Source organism: Vipera berus (assembly GCF_964194415.1).
Source record: "Vipera berus genome assembly, chromosome: 9".
Lineage (NCBI taxonomy): Eukaryota > Metazoa > Chordata > Lepidosauria > Squamata > Viperidae > Vipera > Vipera berus.
In genome coordinates this window covers 18,617,259-18,642,539 of record NC_138212.1, presented here as the reverse complement: position 1 = coordinate 18,642,539, position 25,281 = coordinate 18,617,259, and the positions used below count along the sequence as shown (strand labels likewise).

Sequence of the window (25,281 nt, the reverse complement as noted above, 5' to 3'; positions counted from 1 at the left end):
ATTCTGAGCGTTCTATGAGAAAAAAAGCCCTGATATTAGCAAATGGTGTATGTTTCTGGCACTGTCTCAATTGCAGCAATTGCCACTGCCAATAGATAGTCGCTGAATAATGCATGAGAGATGTTACTTCGCCCCTAATCTTACTGTAAAAATGGTAGTGAATATCTTCTCTGTGATGTTCTGAACAAGAACCACAAGAGCAAAAAATAAGATAAATTTCTGTTCCCACCTTGGAAGAAACATTCATCACTCCTTCTGATATAGAATGCAGAGGGTCTGCAGGGCATCAGATAGTGAGTAAAAAAAGGCGATCACAAAGAAAGAACCTATCAGCATTCTGGGAGACACAATGAGATTGGAAGTAGTACGTTTTTACAGATTTTGTTTAAAAATAAACATTTAGAGAGAAGTGAAGATGGCTGACAGTCAGAAAAAGGAGTGGGTTGGTATCCATAAGCAAAAGGCAGTGGAAATCCCAGAAAACAGAACTGGGCCTTATGGAAGATGGCTAGATGGAACCTGGACAGAATTGCTAGTTAGAAGGCAAAGATATATTGCAGCATATTGTTGCAGGCTTTCTGTGTTTTATCATTCTTACCATAAATATTTTAAAGCATTCAGAGAAACATATAACTGACAAAACAGAGGTGATGCCAAAATATACAGACTCCAGGTCGTATCTATTAGAGGAGTATCATCTTTTAACCATTCACCTTCACAATAATATAGAGATAGGGAAAGAACCTGGTGGGGCTTGGTGATGAAAGCTTTTATGCAGCATATACACATAAAGCTATACAACTCAACCTGCTGTATGAACCAATGAAAGCTAACACATATTTACAGCAGGCTGTTCCTGGCACTACAGCCAAGTTCCAAATGATTTAAGCAAGTCAGCCATATCACAAGATGTAAAAACAAACAAATCCTGGGCAGGGTGTGGTGTATATCCAATTCTTTACTGTAATTCAGTATCATTATGGATTCGCCATCTATTTGGAAATGAATAAGATAAAAATGACTGAGTATTTTTCCTTCCCACTTCTCTTCCTCTCTCTCTCTCTCCCCTGTATAGATCCAAGTATATGTGCATCTCTGATCTACATAAGTGTAAGCAGAGAGAAAAACAATTTGGCACTGTGTTCTTTTTTTTTAATAAGGAAAATCTTTTTTTCTTGCTGTACATTTTTCAAACTTTTATAATAGTCTGTTCTGTGTTTAGTTACTTTGAAACTAGCAGTCAGCACTGACTCAAAGGAAGCCTTCTTCAAAAACAATTCCTCTTGGAGCAAGAAGAAAAATGAGTGATGGGAGAACACTTCCTGACAACACAAAAATATTTTTTGGTTTGTATTGAATAAAGGAGAGTGCAAAACTTGGGTTGAAACTAAACATTAAGAAAACCAAGATCATGGCATCTGGCCCTCTCAATTCCTGGCAAATAGATGGGGAAGAAATGGAGGTAGTGACAGATTTTGTTTTCCTGGGCTCCAAGATCACTGCAGATGGGGACTGTAGCCAAGAAATTAAAAGACCCTTGCTCCTGGGGAGGAAAGCCATGGCAAATCTAGACAGCACACTAAAAAGCAGAGACATCACCCTGCCAACAAAAGTGCGTATAGTCAAGGCTATGGTCTTCCCAGTTGCAATGTATGGCAGTGAAAGCTGGACCATAAGAAAGGCTGAGCGCCAAAGAAGTGAGGCCTTTGAACTCTGGTGCTGGAGAAGACTCCTGCGAGTCCCTTGGACTGTTTGTTTTGTTTGTTTGTTTATTAATATTTCTATACCGCCCTTCTCCCGAAGGACTCAGGGCGGTGTACAGGGCAAGAATAAAATACAAAATTACAAATATTAAAAGAAAATTAAATAAATGCCCATTAAAACAATTAATACACTGCATTTATAAAAACCCCAAAAATACAACAATAAAAATACAAAAATAAAAACCCCACCAATCCCCCATCAGGCCAGGCCGGCTTGTTCGAACAAAAACGTCTTCAGATCGCGGCGAAAGGAGCGAAGATCGGGCGCCATCCGGAGCTCTACCGGTAACTGATTCCATAGTTCCGGAGCGCCCACAGAGAAGGATCTCCCCCTGGGGGCCACCAATCGACATTCTCTGATCGGTGGCACCCTGAGGAGACCCTCTCTGTGGGAACGCACAGGGCGCAGGGAGGTTGATGCCGGCAGCAGGTGTTCCCTAAGGTACTCCGGACCCCTGCCATGTAGGGCTTTAAACACCATTACTAGTACCTTGAATCTCAAAAAGCGATCGAACCGGTCAGTCCTAGAGGAGATCAACCCTGACTGCTCTTTAGAAGGCCAGATCCTGAAGCTGAAACTCAAATCCTTTGGCCACCTAATGAGAAGGAAGGACTCACTGGAGAAGAGCCTCATGCTGGGAAAGGTTGAGGGCAAGAGAAGAATGGGACGACAGAGAATGAGGTGGCTGGATGGAGTCACTGAAGCAGTAGGTGTGAGCTTAAATGGACTCCAGAAAATGGTAGAGGACAGGAAGGCCTGGAGGAACGTTGTTCATAGGGTCGCGATGGGCCGGACACGACTTCACAACTAACAACAACAACAACAACAACAATTGAATAAAATCTGTCTCACCCAGAGCTGTCATTCTGGATTTCTGAAAATAGGATTTATTTAAGACTTTAAAGAAAGAATATTCCTTCATTCACACACTATTTCTTCTTAACCATGTCTTCTTAATATATCAGAAATGGTAAACACTGAAAGAGACTTTGGCATTGTATCAATGGATTAATTCTACTGCCCTGAATGTAAAGTATTGACCCATTTGATTATTCCAATTTAGTGCCATGCAAAAAAAAAATCCTTTGTATTTTTTCTATCAGATCTCATTCAATCCAATGAAAAATAATCTGCTTTCATTATTCCTTTCAAGGGAGAAATGGAGGACATATTTTCATGTATGATGGTAATTCTTGCATTCATTTAATTATGAGATACTCAAAATATGAGTATAAATAAGTGTTTTTTTTAATCCAGACTTTTTCTGCCTTTCTGGTTCCCTGGGGTTCACTAACAGCAGTGTGCAAAATGTTCTGAATCGAAGATACTTTATTAAAAAGATAGCTATACTGAATGTAAAACAATCATTTTAGACCCAATACCATCCACTTCAATTATTTCAGTATGTTTGGAATTTCAAAATAACCAAAGCAGTCTATTTCAAATGCAAAACAGCTGTTTTCTCTTGGGGGAAAAAAACTACTTCAGGCTTGAAATGAGATATGGTGGTTCAGATTTGAATTACTTTGCACACTCTTATTCAAGAGGATCTTGAGGAACTTCTTTCAAGGGGGCAACAGATTAGGACTGGAAGACAGTCAATGAGGTTGGAGAGTGAGAAACATATATATGGCAGAAAGTCAAGACATCATTGCTACCACTTTTAATGTTCCAGCAAGCTCAAAAACAGTCCCAGTAGAAACTTGAAATCAAACTTATAACAACATCCTGGGGCAAAAAATAGTAGGGGATGACTCTCCTAGTATAATAAATGGCAGGTTTTGGTTCAGTATTTTTCCAAATACTGAATTCCCCACTTGTTTTTGCCCCCCCCCCCCCAACAAATAACTGTTCCTAGTTTTCTTTTGTTTTTTGTTTTCTTTTGTTTTCCCCCCTGAAATGGTATTATTCCTTATATTGTACCATTTCTTTCTTCCAAAAACACTCTCCTACAATTCTTTCTCTCCTCCTTTCTGGGCAATAACTGGTATAAATTTTGATAAATGGTATACAGTTATCCATCTCCAGGCTGGGAGTTTGATGATGAATGGAATGCATTTCAAAAGCAGAGAAAGGAGGAGTACGACAAAATATATTTATATAATTGATGACCTAGAAAAGAAATATCCTCCTATACTTTCAATTGCTTTAGAAAAAATAATAAGAAAAAGGCAGTGGGAAAAGATTGTCACTAGAAACAAATCACAGAGGATAAGAATTATTTTTTAAAAATACTAGGAGGATATGATTCTTCCCAAACTATTTTTCTTACACCATTAGTTTCTCATGTGTTCAATCATATTTGGGGCACAATACAAGATTGTAATATTTATGTTTCAGGCATACAACAACAACTAAAACTCAAACATTCTCTTGAGATGACAATGTTCTGTAGTAAATTTTTGAATCTGCTCTGCTTTTAAGTCAAGTTCTTGAATTTTTATTATGCTCACTTTCAAGAAATGTGACATGAACTAAGGAAGATTTTAACATGGAATTCCTGGAGTCAGCATTTGGTATCAGCCCAGAGTCACTTTGGATAGTGAGATGGGTGGCATATAAATTTAATAAAAAATATATAAAAATAAATCTTGCTTACTGCTTTCATCAACAAACTTTCTATCAACCAGTAAAATCAGACTTTCTAAGCAAAAAAAGACCTCTGATCTTCTGGAGGACTTTGGAGGATCCACAGCAGAACAACTCCAGGAAGCAAACTATGTCCTATTTGAAATTTCATGCCATCAAAATCAAACCATGATGCTCTCCAATTTCAGGACCACAATTTAGTGGCCCTGAAAAAAATGCAAAGTGGGCAGACTTGTTCAAAACATATGTAAATCTTCTGACATTTTCTAATAAACCTATGTTACATGGATGAGCAATTTGTTTGGGAGAAGAGCCATGTACTGAATTTAAGTGGCAAGCCAGGAGCTGAAAAAGAAAATGGGATCAAGCTGCATATTTAATTTTATTTAAGTTTAAATAATGTTCATTAATATTACTTTCCATGCATTTCAAATCCCCTATCATAGGAGAAAGTATATAAATTTACTGGAATTTTTGAAGATATCCCATCTAAGTCTGGTCATTGACTGTAATAAAGGACTGATTGATCAATTTGGGTCCGGATTATCTAAGGGAACACCTGCTGCTGGCATCAACTTCCCATCGTCCTGTGCGCTCCCACAGGGAGGGCCTTCTTAGGGTACCGCCGGTTAAGGAATGCCGGCGGGTTATTCCCAGGGGAAGGGCGTTCTCTGTGGGCGCGCTGCCCTTTTGGAACCAGCTTCCCACGGAGCTTAGGACCGCCCCCGATCTTCGCTCATTTCGTAGGGACTTGAAAACTTGGTTTTTTGAGTTGTCTGGCCCAGACTAAGGGGTTTTAATTATTTAATTAATGGGGTTTTAGTTAAGTTCAGGGATTAATTTAATCTTAGTTTCAATCGTTTTAATTGTATATGAAGTATTTTAACTTTTAATTTTCCCTGTAAACCGCCCTGAGTCCTACGGGAATAGGGCGGTATATAAATTTAAATATAAATAAATAAATAAAAATTTCCTGGTTGCTTGCTAGATGCAGTCTTGGATATATATATATATATATATATATATATATATATATATATATATATATATATATATATGTATATATGTATATATGTATATATGTATATATGTATATATGTATATATGTATATATGTATATATGTATATATGTATATATGTATAAATTTATATAGGGACGCGGTGGCTCAGTGGGTTAGGATGCTGAGCTTGTCGATCGGAAGGTCGGCAGTTTGGCGGGTCGAATCCCGAGTGCCGCGTAACAGAGTGAGCGCCTGTTACTCATCCCAGCTTCTGCCAACCTAGCAGTTCGAAAGCACGTAAAAATGCAAGTAGAAAAATAGGGACCACTACGGTGGGAAGGTAACAGTGTTCCGTGCGCCTTTGGCGTCTAGTCATGCCGGCCACATGACCACGGAGACGTCCTCGGACAAGCGCTGGCTCTTCGGCTTTGAAACGGAGATGAGCACTGGCCCCTAGAGTCGGAAACGACTAGCACGCATGTGCGGGGGAACATTTACCTTTACCTTATATATGTATATATGTGTGTGTGTGTGTGTGTGTGTGTGTGTGTGTATATATATATATATATATATATATATATATATATATATATATATATATATATATATATATATATATATATATATATATATATATATATATATATATATATATATATAATGAATGTTCAGATTGCTTTTTTCTGGACAGCCATTTTACTACCTACCTATTCTTTTTTCTGTTAAAAAAACTTTTTCAGGAGAATTAAAGTTGACATTTTTAATTAAGAAGAAACAAGCAGGATAGGCAAAGCCTCCTTGTAACTCTGATAAAATCTTAATATTTAATTATCCATTTATATTCATGAAATGGGAGCTAATATCTCAAAATCCCTATACTTTGTTCCTCCTTTTGAAAATTAATATATTTCAGTTAATAGGAAGATAAACTGCTTTGCTTATACTTTGCATTGTAAGAAACATGTACAAAAGAAATCTAGGAACTTCCAAACCAAGAGCAGGCCTTGGACTCCATTTTCCCTAGAAATGAAGTGCTGTTTGTTCCTTTAAAGGAATGGACCAGAAAATCACAATAAAATTTATAAAAGCAATATGCTCAAGGCACAATTTATTTTACACATTGTCATGCAAAACCTAGCCATATTCAGAGAAATAATACCATGCTAGTGATACAGTAACAAGAAAATAGAATGAATCCAGATGGCCTGAGAATCTGACAAAATGGGAAGTTATTAGTTGTAACTGGGCATCTTTATTCTTACAATAAAGGCGATATAATAAAACATGACTTAATGTTTCAATAACTCCTTCACTGCAGAATCAATTCTGTTTGAATAGAATTTCCCCCAAAGAAATGATCTTGACAAAAAAGTTCTTTTGAATTTGGAAGTCATTTCTTTTTTTTTTTTTTGCCTTAAATATCTTGCTAGCTTGAAGAAAGGGGACCAATTGTCCAGGAACACCATTTTAATTATGGCAGACAGAACTAATTAGCTTTCCACATCCATCCAGTTTTAGAATTCTTATTTAACCCAGCTCAATTGTTGTGATATCCTCAAATGCAGTAACGTACAGTATAAACAGAAAAATGCTGGGTTCTTTTCCTTCTCCAGAAAAACTGCTAATATTATTGTTTCTAGCTTCTCAACACTAGGGACATCTGTATTTAAAACATTTGCCTTCTTAGAAGAACAGAAATTAATAGCATCATTTTGAATGTTTTTACTTTATGTTAAAGCATTGTTCTGCTTCCCTAAATCAGTGGAGATTCCTCCAATTTGGGTCACACAACAGAACAAATTGCTTGGATTTTATTTACCACTTTTTGAGGGAAAGAAAAGAAAAGAAAAAGAAAGAAAGAAAGAAAGAAAGAAAGAAAGAAAGAAAGAAAGAAAGAAAGAAAGAAAGAAAAACTTTTAGCTGTTACAAACAGTACACATTTTTTTTTAACCATTAGAATTTTATTCCTCTCTCTCACCAACAGAGCTGGTTTTCACAATCATTTCTGCTTCTTTAACCCAGATTCTTCCAGCTGAGCTCACTGAGGCACTAAGTCGCCATGGGACTTGTTTGGAAGTTACACCAAGGAGCAAATGGCTTTTTGGATAATGTAACACTTGAGAAATATTCCTTGTACTTCAAAGTCAGAAGAGACCAATACAAGTTGTCAACATCTGACTCCGTGTACAAAACACAAAAATTCAGCCAGGTGCCTCTTGCCTCAAGCAGTGATGGGAGAACATCTCCATTCTTATTGAATTTGCTTGGTTCTAAAACTGCAGCAGGAAAATAAACAGACAACAAGCTTAAACATCTCTACACATAAAATCATGAGGTGGGCGTTGGCTTTTACTCTCTCCTTATTTATTCAAACTGCATGTTGCAAATATATTGAGGAAAACTGGATTGAAAGGAGATGAGTGTGGTTTTAAAACTGGAAGAAGAAATATCAATAATTTATGCTATGCTAATAATACAGCTCTTAACTAAAATGCAAATAATCTAAAATTTTTATTAATAAAAGTGAAGGCTCATACTGGGGAAAAAGCTAGATTAAATATAAAGAAGACCAAGCTAATAGCAGTAGATACAACAACCATCCCTTGGACTGACTATGCAGCATTTAAGTAATAGATAGTGTCTGCCTTTTAGGATTGAATATTAATTGTAAAAGAGCTAGCCGACAAGAAATATGCAGCAGATTAGCGCTTAACAGGATAGCAGGGAAAACCTCGGAAAAGATAATCAGATACTATGACAGTTCTATACGAAGATCAACACTGTGCTATTATGGTTTTCTCTATGATGCTCTGGACTGTAAAGAAACAGGATAGAAAGTAATGACACTTTGTAACTTTGATGTTAGAAAACACGATAATACCATAAGTTACCAGGAAAAAAAAGAAAGAAATGGCTCTTTTAAAAGATCAATCTTGAGTTCTCACTTGAGGTATAAACAACCAGGCTCAAACTATTATATTTTAGACATATGACGCAAAGTTCCCTTGAGAAATCCATAATGTTGAGAAAAGTGGAAGGAGGGATAAGAGGAGAACCAGCAGCAAGGTTTGATTACAAGAGCAATGAGTGCTCTGTTGACAGACCTAAAAGGCCAGATTGCAAATAGATCATCCTTGAAAAGTTTATTTGATTGCTAAAACGTCAACACCAATTTTGCAGGACTTAATCACTTTAAAGCATGCTGAAAGGTTGCAATATTTCTCCCTCTTTCGAAGGTGCTAATCCATGGTTTCTAAAAGTGGGGAATATGATAAGAGAATCAACTGGTTTTCTAAGAACAGGTTGTCATTGCCTGATTAATTTCATTAGAAGTCTCAAGCAGCACAATAACTGTACTGATAGCACCATAGCACTGAACAAAATTAGCAGCATGTTTTAGCCCTTATCAAGTGTGCAGAATCCAGACAGTTTAGATAACTTCATAAAAGAAAAATAAAACCCCATTTTATTGCAACATAAAAATCTCCATCTATGTGTTTTAATCCAAGCAACAGACATCTTAACTTGTATGTGAAAATTTTCCTGCTGCAAGTGACGGAGAATTTTTCTCTCTCTCCATACCTTGTTCTTAGGCTTCCTTGTTGGGGCAATCCATCATAAACAGATAAGACATCGAAATCTTCCTCTAGCGCAAAGGACTGGAAAACAAGTTGTATTCTGTTCTGTTCTTTGGCGGTGATTGTCCAGGTACAGTTTGCATAATTTGGATAGCCGTACGGGAACCCCGGACTTTGTATTGTCCCGTTTGGACCTTGCAAAATGTAACTGCAGTTTTGGGCTGGGAGAGAAGAAGAAATACAAAACACATTAAACATGGCATTCTTTTTCCAGCATTCCATATGGGTAACTCAAGAACTATTGGAGAGTAATATTAAGTCCCTAGTACATTTGTATAGGAGATCCTTAAATTTAGTTATTTCAAACCAATAGAATTTACATGTTTAATTTCTTGACGTATTACTATGTATTTTGGCTATTGTGAAATTCTACAAAAGTGTTATTTGTCAAAAGAGAACAGCCAATATGGTATTTAAAAGAACATGACACAGCTTTCTTATAGACACTAAACCAGTCTTCTTCGCCTTAAAGTCAGAAGGAAAGATAATCTGTGGAAACATATCCTCTATCCATCCATGACTCTGATTATATATAGCAAAACAAGTACAAGTGATATTCATATATGCCAAGCCATGTTTGAATCAAGGTAATAATAATAAAAGAAAGTATCAATAGAAATAGGCACTTTGGGTGCAATCCCAAAACAGCTGGAGCACCAATTGAACACCATTAGCATTGACTAAGTCACCATCAGTCAAGTGCAAAAAGTAGCTTTACTTGGAACAGCATACATTCTGAAATGATACCATTTACTCATAAAACAACAATATCTGCCTATCCCAGGTCCTTGGGAAGGACTCAATAGCTGGATAAAAATGCCAAATCCAGTCTAAATGTCTGGCTGACTGTGTGATTAAGTATAATAATAACAATAAAACAAAAGGAACTAAACATATAAGTTTAATATGCTCCTTGGTGGAGCAGTGGGCTAATGCCTCCTTAGGTAACACCAGCTGCCTGCAATTAGTGCAGGTTCGCGTCCCACCAGGCTCAAGGTTGACTCAGCCTTCCATCCTTCCGAGGTAGGTAAAATGAGGACCCAGATTGTTGGGGGCAATTAAGCTGACTTTGTAATAATGCCGCTTGGGGGGGTATGAAAGCCCTAATAAACAGGCATATACATAGAATGAAGGCTACTGCTAAGCTTGTAAGCCGCCCTGAGTCTTCGGAGAAGGGCGGGATATAAATGTAATAATAATAATAATAATAATAATAATAATAATAATAATAATAATAATAATAATAATAATAATAATAATAATAATAATAATAAAAACCACCAGCTGCCTGCAATTAGTGCAGGTTCGCGTCCCACCAGGCTCAAGGTTGACTCAGCCTTCCATCCTTCCGAGGTAGGTAAAATGAGGACCCAGATTGTTGGGGGCAATAAGCTGACTTTGTAATAATGCCGCTTGGGGGGGTATGAAAGCCCTAATAAGCAGGCATATACATAGAATGAAGGCTACTGCTAAGCTTGTAAGCCGCCCTGAGTCTTCGGAGAAGGGCGGGATATAAATGTAATAAAAATAATAATAATAATAAAAAAAACCACCAGCTGCCTGCAATTAGTGCAGGTTCGCGTCCCACCAGGCTCAAGGTTGACTCAGCCTTCCATCCTTCCGAGGTAGGTAAAATGAGGACCCAGATTGTTGGGGGCAATAAGCTGACTTTGTAATAATGCCGCTTGGGGGTGTGTGTGAAAGCCCTAATAAGCAGGCATATACATAGAATGAAGGCTACTGCTAAGCTTGTAAGCCGCCCTGAGTCTTCGGAGAAGGGCGGGATATAAATGGAATTAATAAATAAATAAATAAATATTGCTAAGCACATTGGTTTGTGCTTCTTAGGATTGTAAGCCGCCCTGAGTCTTCGGAGAAGGGCAGGATATAAATGGGATTTTTTTTAAAAAAGCATGTCTCAAAATTGAGATTGGTAACATGGAGACAAAAAAAATTGACATGTCCCTGCCCAGAGTGCCGGTTGCTTGGGAAAGATGAAGGAGAAGAGGTAGTAGAAAAGAGAGAAACTGCTCATCAAGCATGGAAGAAAAGGAGAGAAAGGGAAACAAAACAAGGGAGAAAGCAAGACCCAGAGGTAACAGAAATAAAGGTGCCAGTTCTCACTACACCAGCAAGCACTACTGTAAACACACACACCCCTTTTACAAAAAATTACTTGGAACCCCAAACAATATTTCTCTTGAAAGGAAATCCACAGATTTTCAAAGTGACTTAAGTCCAGTTTTTTTTTATTTTAATCCCATTTATATCCCGCCCTTCTCCGAAGACTCAGGGCGGCTTACAAGCTTAGCAGTAGCCTTCATTCTATGTATATGCCTGCTTATTAGGGCTTTCTCACACACCCCCAAGTGGCATTATTACAAAGTCAGCTTAATTGCCCCCCACAATCTGGGTCCTCATTTTACCTACCTCGGAAGGATGGAAGGCTGAGTCAACCTTGAGCCTGGTGGGATGCGAACCTGCACTGATTGCAGGCAGCTGGTGTTACTTAAGGAGGCATTAGCCCACTGCTCCACCAAGGAGCAGTTGTGGTTGGTTGGTTGCTGATATTCTGGGCTTCCTCCCTCATAGATCTTGGATGTCCACATTGATCCCAAGAGGAGAGATTGTCTATAGCTGGATTATCCAAATGCCCATCTTTATCAGGGTGACTCCAGGAGGACTGCAGAAGACATAGTCATGCCATTAACTCAAATCAGCCAAGGGAAGCCACCTGGCCATTTACAACAGAACTGAATCAAGGAGACTGATACATCAATAGCTTCCTGGGGGCCTTTTCAGTTGGAAGAATCTTGGTTGTGGCCATATCTAGTTATATGATACAACAAGATATGGTGCCTCGGACTATATCTGAGAAAGTCAGGCTGAAATCTTCCTTTTAACAAAATGTTCAAATTGATTCTGGTTGGCCAACTTCACAGGGTAGCTGGCAAGACAAATTTGGTGGTGTGGAGAGGATTTATTCTAATTAACTCATCTTACTGCTTCATGGTGATATGTTAATGATTGTGATAATTTTTTGTGTCAATCACTCCCACATGCTTATTTATATACAGCATATTTTGAAATTCAGCATCAATTCTCTTTGACAGGAAATGAGTAAGAGAATCTGGCTAACAGAAGACAGTTTCTCTCAGTACAACATGTGCCACTTCTGCCTGTTTTGGAGTGATATAGTTAAATTATCACCTAAAAATAGGAAAATAGTATTTTTGTTTTCAATAACTGCTGTTTTATACTGTCCAGGTACATACAGTACATCACAACTTAGGCTCCTTTTGCCTGAAGAGAACTTTGAGGTGAATTTAGAGGTCCCTTATGCACAAATGTAAGGGACGCGGTGGCTCAGTGGGTTAGGACGCTGAGCTTGTCGATCAGAAGGTCGGCAGTTTGGCGGGTCAAATCCCGAGTGCCGCATAGCAGAGTGAGCGCCTGTTACTCGTCCCAGCTTCTGCCAACCTGCCAACCTAGCAGTTCGAAAGCATGTAAAAATGCAAGTAGAAAAATAGGGACCACGTCGGTGGGAAGGTAACAGCGTTCCGTGTGCCTTTGGCGTCTAGTCATGCCAGCCACATGACCACGGAGTCATCCTCGGACAAGCGCTGGCTGTTCGGCTTTGAAACGGAGATGAGCACCGGCCCCTAGAGTCGGAAATGACTAGCACTCATGTGCGGGGGAACCTTTACCTTTACCTTTACCTATGCACAAATATGTTATATGTTTAGAAATGTGATAATAAAATAAAATAATAAAATAAAAAACATAACTTCAAAATGTGAAAGAAGGCAACAGAACTTCAGAAAGACCAAATCTTTAGTATCAAGTGAAAGAAGTTTAGTCACCTCCAAATTGGTCCAAAGTTCTAAACGCAACCTTCTGAGAAGGTGGAAGTTTGGACTCAACAGTTGACAAGTAAAGAATATGTTCTAATTAGTAAAAACTGTGGAAAAATAAGGTACATTTTTCCTTCATCTTCAAAGGTCCAACAGATTACTGTTTAAGAGGTTGGACCAGGGCTGGAGAGAAACCAGGTTCACTTCACAGAAACTCCCAGTGACTTTGGGCCAGTTCTCCTCTTTCAGCCTTGCTTCACAGAGGTATTGTGGGAAAAACATGGAAGGAGATACCACTAAATATGCTGCCTTCAGCTCCTGAATAAAAACTGGGAAATATATCTAATTACTAGTTAAGCTAGAAATCCTGGGGGGTGCTTTCAAATAATAACTTCTCTCTTTGTGAGGGCCAATAGGGAGAGAAGTTACAGGATTAAGACTAGTGAGACTTAGGCTCAAATCCACCCTCAGGCAGAGACACTCATTAGCTAACTTTAAGACCAGTCACTCTCTCAGTCCATCCTCTGCAGAGCTCCTGTGAAGATAACATGAGGAGAAATACCTACAGTATGTAAATAGCCTTGAACTCTCGGAAAAGAGGCAAAACAGAAATCTAGCTAACAAACTCCAGGAAAACCTGTATTTTCATATTCTCCGGGTTTCTTTGAGAGAGAATGGAGCTCCCTTTCTCCCTGGCAACTTCCATCCTCCCATCAACTCCCATTTTCATGACTGTCAGAAAACACAGTGGCAATGTAAGGGTAGAGCAAGCAAAGACAGAGAAAGTAATCTGATTTCCCAACTTTTAATTCCAACCATCAGGAAATGTCAAAAAGACACGAAGATAGTAGTAATTTACAAAGGCTATGTCACCACAGGGATGTCACAAGTCTGCCAGATGCAGGCAGTCTCCTAATTATGTGCTTCCAAGTTCACTCTCCTCTGATATCCTAACACCAGCACAAACAACTAAACTTCTATAGACTGAAACGCTAATCTTACCCCAAGAATTAGTCTTTTCAATTCACCTCTATACAAAAATCAGCTTTTCTTTCTTTAACTTTAAAGAAATCAAGGGACCCCAGATTACTCCTCTTTATTCTAGTCTTTACAAGGTATGCAACTGCCATAATTCTCTAGCCAATGAATTGCATATGTGTGAAGACACAGCACTGTTTTTCAATCACAAGACCTATTGGAAGATCATGTGAGAACTGAACGTGTTAGAAATACCAAGAACAGTTCACCTAATCTTCCCTCTGAGATGCAGACACCAGCATATACCCTCACTTTGGCCGGTGTCTCCCAAATACATGGTCCTAATCTGTATCCCAACTGATCAATTTGCTTGTTGCTGTTGATATATGAATATACTTTTTCACACAGCCCCCTTTTGATCAACCAGTGTAGAGAAATGCAGAAATAACATTATAAAGGAATGCCAGAAGCACTAGCAGGTCCATTAAGTAATAAAAAAATGAGAAAGTAAAATATTAGTTGGTCCTGGCAAAGGAGGGAGTGTGAGACTGAAAATCCCCCCCTTTGATTCTAGTAGATATAAAGGGGGGGGGCAAAGGAAAATCCTTCTGATTTTATTATTCTGTTATAATACTTGATATCAATACAGCAGAGTTGTACACCTGGCCTGCCTTGAAAAGCTGACAGTTATTTAAAGAACAGCATTAATTGCCATGGGGAATGAGTAAGAAAAGGAAATAATGGTGGAGAGCCAGTTGGATGTAGACATGAAGGTCTGGCCTAGAAATTAGGAGAGTGAATTTTTCTCCTCCCTTAGTCATGAAAGCTGGATGGGTGACTTTGTGCCAGTCCCTCTCAGTTCCACTCACTTTTCAACGTTGAAATGTAATTAAATAATTTATCTGGTCAATGACCAGCAAAATTTGAAAATGTGCAATACTACACAAAAGCAAAATCAAACGGGTAAGATAAAATACTAGTATAACAAGCAGCCTCTATAATAAAAATGTAACATATGCTACTATAAGGTAAAGGTAAAGGTTCCCCCGCGCATGCGTGCTAGTCGTTTCCGACTCTAGGGGCCGGTGCTCATCTCCGTTTCAAAGCCGAAGAGCCAGTGCTTGTCCGAGGACGTCTCCGTGGTCATGTGGCCGGCATGACTAGATGCCAAAGGTGCACGGAACGCTGTTACCTTCCCACCTGAGTGGTCCCTATTTTTCTACTTGCATTTTTACGTGCTTTCGAACTGCTAGGTTGGCAGAAGCTGGGACGAGTAACAGGCGCTCACTCTGCTACACGGCACTTGGGATTCGACCCACCAAACTGCCGACCTTCTGATCGACAAGCTCAGCGTCCTAACCCACTGAACCACCGTGTCCCTTATGCTACTATAATTGCATGTTAATTACCTGTGCAAGTCTCAATCTAAAATATTACAATTTTGAACTAAAATGCATATATATCACTTTAAACAAGAGGGTCTCTGGAATTTCTGTCTATTGGCTATGACCAGTTAGCACACTTTATTGATAAAGGTCCAATATAGTCACTGAAGTTAAAACCTAGCTATATCAGGATTCTTTTAAGACTGTTACCTCTGAGGAAGTGGATAGCACACTGTTTCCTTGGTTACCTGTGAGGTGGATCCCTGCCTCCCCTCCTAACTCCTCCAGGAGCTTATGGGGAGGGTATTTTTAAGGGGTTCCTATTTTCTTGTGGAAATTATTTCCTTGAAGAAGACCCTTGTCCATCCAGTCCTTGAAACTCTTTCTGGGTTAAGAGGTGTTAGACAATTGCTAATACCAAAGTTTTCTTTCTTGAGCAAACTTTGTTTCTTTGTTCGTTACATTAGTTTTCCTACTCAGAACCACTCCAAAGGTGTACAGATTAAAAACATGAAAAGTCAATGCATTATTAAAAACAATAAAAAGGGAAAAGAGAGCCAAGACAGAAGTCAACTGGCAAAACCAGCTGTATATTCATAACTGTTTATACCCTCTAGACCAGCTTAAAATTTCAAATGGAATTCGAGGGCAGTCCATATAGAGGACTATAACCCAGCTGAAAGGTACGAAGGCATGAGTGACCATAAGTAAAGCCTCCTGATCCAGGAATAGGTAAGATGGTACACAATCTGGATTATTGTAAATATAACCTGGCCCTCCTGGCCATAGCTGTTACCTACTGTTAAAATAAGGAGCCTAAGTCCAAGAAGACCCCCAAACTGTGTACCAGTTCCATCTTGGGCTATGTGTGATGCCATTCAGAACCAAGGAGGAAAAATCTTCAGAATTGAATGGTTTGTGAACTTAAAGCCAAACAGTTTTGTCAGTGTTGGGACTTATCCTGCTCCTCCTTGTTTACAGTCTCACAGCCTCCGGACTGCAAGGGATGAATTTGAAAGTATTGCTTGGTTGATTCCTCGTTTGTCTGGATAGTGATTTGGGACCACCTGTAGAGTGCTCTATTGAAAAGGGGTTATCTCTATCTTTATCAGTCAGAGTTCAGGCCCAAGCATGAGACTGAGATGCGGTGGTCATCAAGATGGGTGACCCATGTTGTGAATTGGACGGGAATACTGTAATATACCTGTAATATGTTGTTCAATTTTTCATCAGCATTCACTACTATCAACTCTACTATTGACCTGGGCCATTTGCAGCTTTTTGGCACAAATCAATGGTCAATGACTTTATTATATGTCTCTGACCCAAGATGCTTTTAAAACCTAATACACCAAGAGTATTTGAATTACAATGTAACATGCATGATAAAAAGGCCTGTAGTCACATACAGTCTGCTATCAACAATGCACAAATTCTACAGCCTATAAGTATAAATTTTGTAAAACCAAGAATTATCTTGGGATCTTTATTTGCCAAAAGAAATTGCACCTTGAATATTTTTTATGCAACCTGGAAATGTGCTATAAAAAGAAGTTGGTAACCTGTTGTGGATGTTTTGGTAGAAAATGCAGTATAGCAGGATATGATCTTGTGATTCAATGCTTCCATCTTTACAGCGACAAACCTTTTCAACATAAGGGATTCTGAAGGATTTGCCCTTCAATTCTGCTGGTGGTAAGATATTAAACCACATTGTAAAAGCCCTCCGAAATTTATTGTTGTTTGGCCATTTATATTGCTGATTTAAAATGAAATCTGTTGTGCCCCAATTGAACTCTAAGTGACATCTTGTTATGTTCTTACTAATTCTAGGTTAAGAATTCTTTAAGTGCTATCATTATCTAGTCTTTTCAGCATCTCACCTTGGAGCTTCAAATAGGATGGAAACTAATCAAGGAGACAAGCAACCTAGAACTAAGAAGAAATTTCCTGACAGAACAATTAATCAGTGGAACAACTTGCCTTCAGAAGTTGTGAATGCTCCAACACTGGAAGTTTTAAAGAAAAGATTGGACAACCATTTGTCTGAAATGGTATAGGGTTTCCTGCCTGAGCAGAGGGTTGAATAGTACAGGGGTCTCCAACCCCTGGTCCATGGACCAGCACTGGGCTACAGCATGCCAGCAATCAGTCTGCACAAACAAGCAAAGCCCCATCCATGGGATGCAGGCAACACACAAAACCACACCCTCTCTGGGCCACAGAAAAACTTCTCTCCACGGAACCAGTCCCTGGTAGCCAAAAGGTTGGGGACCTCTGAACTAGAAGACCTCCAAGGTCCCTTCCAACTCTGTATTCTATTCTATTCTGTTATTCTATTCTATTCTATTCTATTCTATTCTATTCTATTCTATTCTATTCTATTCTATTCTATTCTATTCTATTCTATTCTATTCTATTCTATTCTATTCTATTCTATTCTATTCTATTCTATTCTAATTCTATTCTAATGTAACTTTGTTATTTCTTGGCATTTTCCAGAAGAATAATTATCTGATAGGATAAGGTGTATCAGACCATGGAAGTCAGCTTTTTGCCAGTATTAGCACACTTAGCCATACACTTATTTCATTTTTTATAAACCCTGCCTCCAAACAAAGAGCAACATTATAGGCACAGATAACTTTCTTGGAAAGCCAATTTGAACTTTCTCTAGTTCCTTGTATTAACATCTGGATATAACTTTGCTTCAAAAAGTTTCTAAGTAATGGGTATATATTGGGCTCCTCTGAGAAAAAGAAAAAAAGGATTACTGGTGAACTCTGAGCATTCAAAGCAATCTGAGAGAAATGAGTACATTGCTTCCATAATTGGTATAGTAGAAACCCCAGGTACATAAAAAAGGGGACTGATTCAATAACTGTATGTGTCCTCTGGAGTTCCTTGCAAAATGCATAAACTTTATTTTCTCATAATTATCCTGTATTTAAAAAAAAACAAAAACAAATATTGAATAAACGTTTAAAACAGGTTGAACACAGTGTGACTTTTCTGGCTGTTATTTTACCATACATACTATACCATATACCGTATATCTCCCTAGTCATTGATCTTTTATATCCTTTCTATGCTTAGTTAATACTATTTACATATTTACATATTTACATACATGTTTACATATATTTACAACATAACTTCCATTTCCATTCTTATTTCATATTCTTTCTGATCTCTATCTTACGCTCACTTTGGGGTTGAAAGTCTACACTTTCTCTCTTCTAGATGAGCTTTCTTTGTTCTGACTTTTTCTCCTCAAGTCTAACCAATAATACACCTTATCCCAAACTTCGTAGTACTCTGTTTCATCCTTGTCTTTAATTTCTAAAGTTAGTCTATCCATCTCTGCACATATCATTTTTTTTAATTAATTTGTTCTCCACTGGGGTATTTTCATTTTTCCAGTTCTGGGCATACACCAACCTTGCCACTATTATGATATGCAACACTAGATATGTCTCTCCTTTGTTAAACTTCCCATCTATCATTCCCAGTAAAAAACAATTCTGGTCTGAGATCTATCTTCTGTCCCAACATTTCCTCCAACCAAGTCTTTATTAGTCACCAAAATTCTTTTGCTTTGGAACATGTCCACCACATGTGAAAATAGGTCCCTGACACTTTCTCGCACTTTCAACATTGTGGTGATATACCTTTTCTCATCTTTGCCAGTCTTGTTGGGGAGAAGTGCCACCTATAAAACATTTTGTACAGATTCTCTTTATATGAGGTAGCCAAGGTGAACTTTCTATTTCTTTCCCATAGCGTTTGCCATTCGTCTAATTCAATATTGTATCCAAAATTTTAACCTGTAATTAGTTTCCCCTATGTTCCTATCTTGTCCAAGATGTGCAGATCTAGCTTTCCAGAGGACATTGTGGTGGGATAAAAATCAAATGCATACACTGTTGTTTTATGTTCAACAATCTGCTATCTGAATTGCACTATCATGTCACAGGAAGGGCAAAATCTCAAGATTATGTGATGCAAACCAACCATTCATTTCACTGTCCTAACAATAGCTGAAGACATTTTTATGCTACCATGGGAAACAGTGTGGAGGGGGGGAAAACCCTAACAAAGTTGTATAATATATTTCAATTCAATACACTCAAATTATTAAATATTCATGGTATTAGCAAAGAAGCATTTTCAAATAGAGATGTCCAAAAGAAGAATGGTTTGCTGCAGAGTGCAGGGGAGGCGGATATGATTTCTTCCCCAGAGCTGACAACCAGGAAGGCAATATATTCTCCATCACAATAATAGGTATTAGCTTGGGTTATCTTGGACAATAATGAGAGTAGTCAAAAAGTATGGGAAAGAAATGAAGGAGCCACAGAAAGTTTCATTCACGTTCAATAATCTGGATGGGCTTGGTGGCTGCTGTTTGATGATCCATCTTCAGTTTAAAATTTCACATTTCAAAAAAGGGGTTTAGAGGAAAGGAGTTCTGAAGGATGATGATTGCCTCTGCTTTGTTAGAAAAGTGCTTATATTTTTTGCAAATCCCATGTCAGACTCTATGTATCTTATTAACTGTTGTGCACCCATCGTGCATGCAAGAGTCAAAGTGTACGTTGGCATTTTCCTTCATCATCCTGCAAGTATTCTGAGCTCAAAAGATTTCAGTTAATCAATTTTTCTCTCTCATACATCAACACAAAACAACTACATGAAGACGTTTTGCTTTGTTTTTTTAAAAAAAGAGGCTTTTATGCGGGCCTTTCCCACCCCCCCTCAGCATTTATAACTTTCTTTGTCTTAACTAATCTCTCAACACTCTTGCAAAATAGTGTTTCATTTTCTTTCCAGAAATCATCCAAATTCTCTATCATGAAGACACTGAAAAAATGTCAGTAACCTTTTTTGGAGCAATGAAAGGTTCTCCTTTACTGAGCATTAACTCTCTGCCTTACTATACATGGGGGAACATGATTCATGCCACATTGAAGACCTTGGCAAAAATTCAGCAGTGCCTTTGTTAGGCATAACATTACAAATGTAAATGCGTGTGGCTAGTTGCTTCAGTTGGGAAGAGGAGTACAGGAAGAGGATTGGGAGGAAAAATAAATGTGGCAACAGTTGCTTGGCAACTACAGGACATGTCCTTTACAAGTGGTTGAGCAGCATCACTGTTGTGGCACACGTACATAGACTCTTCATCATCACTTTGTTGCACCCTATCCAAGGTGCAGAAAACTTCAAAAAGGGGCCAGAAACAGTGATGATGATCATCACAGTGACCGTGTAGACTTTTTTTGCTGATCAGGTTAAAATAACATCTAATAGAAAGACTTGTAGCATTAACTGGGAACAGATTAACTTTAACTATAAATGTCTGAACCAAAACTTCAGTTCTGGAAAGTTAGAAAAAGCAAAAGGCTTACTGTAATTTACAATGTATATACATAGTTCCTTTCATAGCTTGATTCCCTCCAGAGGTTTTGGACCCTTCTCCCATCAGCAAAAACCTGCATGTTAGTCAGGAATTATAGCCCATTATTGTTTTTCTCCCCAGTTCTCATAAGTGAAATGAAAAGATTTGCTTTAGATTTTTTTGTGTAAAAAAAAAAGATGAGATGAGATGAGATGACCAGGATGTCCTTTAATTCTGTATATAATCATCTGCAATCTCCCAACTAAGTCCCAGGGAAACCCACTAGGAGGAAACTCCTCTCTTAGCCTCCCAGTGGACTTTTTTAGGTGTACTGATACTCTAAGGATGAGAGTTGTGCTTAATAAACTGTGGAGAAATTTCTTCCTGTAGAAATTCAGAGGGGAAAAAAATCCTTTGCCTGCTAATGTGTTAGGCTCTTGCAACAAAAAAGTATTTATTCTCACTTATAGTTCTAACATACCGTATTTTCTGGCGTATAAGGCGACTGGGCGTATAAGACGACCCCTAACTTTTGAGAAGATTTTCATGCTTTAAAAAGTCGTCTTATACGCCGGAAAATACGGTAAATCAAAAAAGACTTTTCTCTCAAGTTATGCCAGAAGTGAAGTTCTACTGAAGCCCATTCAAAATTAAACTTCCGTGGCAAGTCAGTTCTCAAGCAAAATTGTAATTTTCAAAGCAACTTTGCCAAATGTAGTAGAGGTAGTGATGATATGATTATTTTTTTTCCATTAAGATTTTGTCTCAAGAACTTTTGGTTCTTTCCATGCCTTAGTACTCAATGAACATAAGATTGTACCCAACAATCTTCTAATTGCAGACTAACATTTTGAAGTTCAGCATCATGTAGGTGTATTTAATGGCAGAATTCTATTCAATTATCATCTTGTCATTGCAACAATGAATGAAGGAACTGCTGAAGAGGAGTTGAAGTGACAGGAAAGGAAAGTAACAGATCCTTTTTTTAGGAGCATGATGTGCTTTCAGTTATGACTAATTCATGAAAATGTGGTCCCACAACTTGGTTAACAAAGCCATAGTTTACTCAACCAAATTTTCTGTACTGAGTTACCACAACTTAATAAACTAAAATATTGTTAGCTATTTTGTGATTCACTGTGTCACAGGAATGCAGTAGAAGTAGAGACCTGGAGAACTCTACAGTATTCTGAAACTCTTACTTCATAAAGCAAATTATTTAATATTGAAAAAGAATACAGTTTTGGAAATTGTACATTAACAATATATATGTAAGCTCCATCTTTCTCAGTAATCCAATCAACATGATTATCATTTGATTCACCAAGAGATAAGCTTGGTTACAATTCCTTTGTAACAAACTATGTATCATGACTTCACTGATGCCATTTTTAATTTTTAATAAACTGGCTATGTCTCAGTACCATCTGTACAAATCATCTCAAGGGTTGCCTGCAATCATCCCTAAATTGTTGTCATAATAGCTATAAACAAAATAGCTATATAAACTGTAGCCAATGGTTTCAACACAGAACAAAAAAAAAACCAAGCAGATTTTTTTTACATGGTTGTAAATCAGAAAATTTTAAAAGGGAAAAGAAGTCCATCATGCCTTTAGCAAAAATTACCACTCACTACTACCACTTCTATGTAATAGAAGTGCTAAGATGCAAACAATTAAACACAAGAACAATTGTCAGTAAACAATGTGGCATGAACAACTCTAGATGATTCAGGCTGCATATATCATGGAATAAAGCTAGGACAAATAGATATTAATCTTTAGTATCTATATCTTAGGCAAACTCTCCCATCTCTACTCTCTAAAGGCGGCTCTTGAAAGCAAAATTTTATTGACACACTTGTACTCAATATCTACTCATGCTGTCAAGTTACACAGACTTCTCTGTTCTGAAAAGGAATAAGCAAAACAAGCAAAAGAAAAGTTGCAGATGACATTCCATCAGAAGTGGTTTCCCCATCCCTATGAATCCAGTTTAGACTGGCTTTCAAGACTTCCCAAGATTCAAAATAGATCTATACGGGACAGCTTAACCGCAGTGAAAGTGGCAGTGAAATTCAGAAAAAAGGCACCAAACATACTTTAAAAACGTTTGCAGAAAAGTACAACAAAATTGATATGTATAACATTTGATTGATAGTAAGAATTCAATGTTTCCAGTGAAAAAGGATTGTTCAAGATTACATCATGTAAGGAAGAACCGTGTATTTTGTTGGCATAATAGCCAAACCAAATTCATGACATGCCCCCATTTTTGGACCACTAAAGCCATAAGTTCATGAAGTCATAAGAAAATTAAGAAACTACATGGTGTGACTTAAGGGTGTCATTTCTGTCCTCCAAGAACTTCAGAGTCTCACACATTTGAAGGAAAGCACTTATGTTCTCTTCTGCTGTTTAAATATGAGGAGGGGGCAAAAGAGTCTTATCCTGTTACACACAGCTTTCTGTTCAACTGAAATTGGGAGAAGAATTCTGTATTTGAAACAGGGGTGTGAAAAATTGTGCCTTGGCAATGTGGGAACATTGTTATTGTCAAATGTCTGATGCATCCAGGTAGATTCATTCTTTTAGTTTCTCCTATTGCGGTTATTCCTTCTGAGCTCTTGTACTAGGTTTGAATAAAAAAAAAATATTTTTGATGAGTACAAATACCGGATAAGTAGCATGAGTAGAATTTATAAGTCAGGTCTGAACTATACACAATGTACAGCCAGGATCCCTTCAGCTAGAGTTCTTGGCTTCTTGCTGCACAAACATTTGACTCCATGCTGCTTCTTCTACCTAGCCTACAATCTCATCTTGGAAGCCTTCTGGGTAATGAATAATGCAGAGCAATTCCATTTACTATAACTTTTAATCAAAATTCACCAGTACATAGAAAAGTGTACCAAGGGGAAAGTGCCTGTCATTTTGCCTGTTTGGTGCTCTCTTCTCTCTTAAAGAAAACATGTGTAAAATTCTCAACAGTAGTCCTGAAGGCAGGAACTCTTTTTCCTGTTTGTTTCTTGCCCAAGGCATCCTGCAAAACAGCTCCCACTGGTGTACAGGGTCATCTGCCTAAAAGAGCTCTCATGCACAACTCTGGCAGTTTTTCCACAAGAGAGGTTTAGCAACCATTCATACATCATCTAAAGAATTATAGGGAAATGAGTGGCATATAAGACACGGTTTGTAACAATCATTTCTATTCCTCCCACCAAAATATAGTACCAGGACCCTTTGGGAAGAGTCAGGTCAGCCAATAAAACAGATATATTAGCCAATATAAATCTGAGGCATGACAAGCAGTAAAGGAAAGGAAAGTGTGACTTTCTTTTTAAAAAAAGGTGCAAGATATTCAGTCAACTGCTGAAGAGTTGTGCTTTAAGGTATTGTATAAGATTTATTTTCACTTTAAAGCATTAAATAGTGGGGGGGGGGAAGTAGCACCAGTGACTACCAAATTTTCTCACCAGAATGTATCTCAATCGTGATACCACAAGAAATGGCCATCTTGTTTTATTACAGATTAAAAGAAACTATTCTCAGAAGATTTCACTTTGGGAGAGAAGATTATGATAGACAAAGCTCTCCTCTGGTTACAATGCCTACTGGATACACATTGGGCACCTTCAAAAGAGAAAAGGGAAATAGCTTGTTCAATTGAAACCTCATACACTAGTTGAAGCTGAGAACACTTAAGAAGAAGCAGCCACAACCACACCTTTAACAGAATCCTTCTATTTCAGGGGTGTCAAACTCAATTTCATGGAGGGCCGCATCAGCATTGCGGTTGCCCTCAGGGGGCCAGGGGAGCGTGGCCAGGGTGGGTGTGGCCTACTGGGTGGGCGTGGCTAGAGTGCATATGGCCTACTGGGTGGGCATGGCCAGCTCTACATCGTTGTTCGCATCAAGGGTGCCTATGGGAGCCTGGGCAGGAGTGGGACAGGTCTGAGGGTCTCTGGCAGAAGGAGGGTCTCTGGACCAGGGCCAAGGCAGTGGGGGCCGTTCCCTCACTCTTTCCAGGATGGCTTCGTGGGCCGCATGAAACCACTTCGCGGGCCGGATCCGGCCCCCGGGCCTTGTGTTTGACATGTCTGTTCTATTTCCTTATCCTTGAAACCAATTGTTTTAAATGTATTTAACTTTTTAAACATATTTGCACTGCCCCGTTATAGATTGGGATTTTTAGGATGATGGGTCATAAAAGGTTGTAGCATTAAGTATAAATCAATGACCATAATCCCAGTATGGTTCTTCAGAATTTCCAAAACAGCCCTTGATACAGGTGACACAGAATCCCTTGAACCCACTGAGAGAATGCTCAGCTTAGCATCTTTCTTTCTCTTTCCTTCGTCTCGCACACATACACATATTGAAGAAACAGCAGAAAAAAATTGCATAGTTTTAGGCAGCTGTTAGAAATCTGCAAGTCCAGCTACCACAGATAGTCAAGTTTAATTTGGAAAACGTGAAAATATAATATTTCTGTGTTTGGACATTACCACTTATTGTTTGTTTCATAAATGCCAATTTAAAGAGTACTTCTTGTCTCAACAGGGAGACTAAGAAACAACTCAAAGATGCCGTGTAGCCAGTGGAGCTATAATTAACTGTACTTAAGTGAAACTGAGAACTTTCAATTCCCAAAACGCAACAACGGGTGAAAC

General features: G+C 38.3%; 1 protein-coding gene across 1 annotated transcript in view; it reads right to left on the bottom strand.

The window, feature by feature from the left end:
* CSMD2 (CUB and Sushi multiple domains 2) overlaps positions 1-25,281 on the bottom strand; it is a gene marked incomplete at both ends in the record, with an annotated part of 651,882 nt that overhangs the window by 587,538 nt on the left and 39,063 nt on the right. Inside the window, one exon of the mRNA XM_081334380.1 lies at positions 8,937-9,153. Coding sequence (XP_081190506.1) covers positions 8,937-9,153 — 217 coding nt within the window. The remainder of the gene's footprint in view (positions 1-8,936; positions 9,154-25,281) is intronic.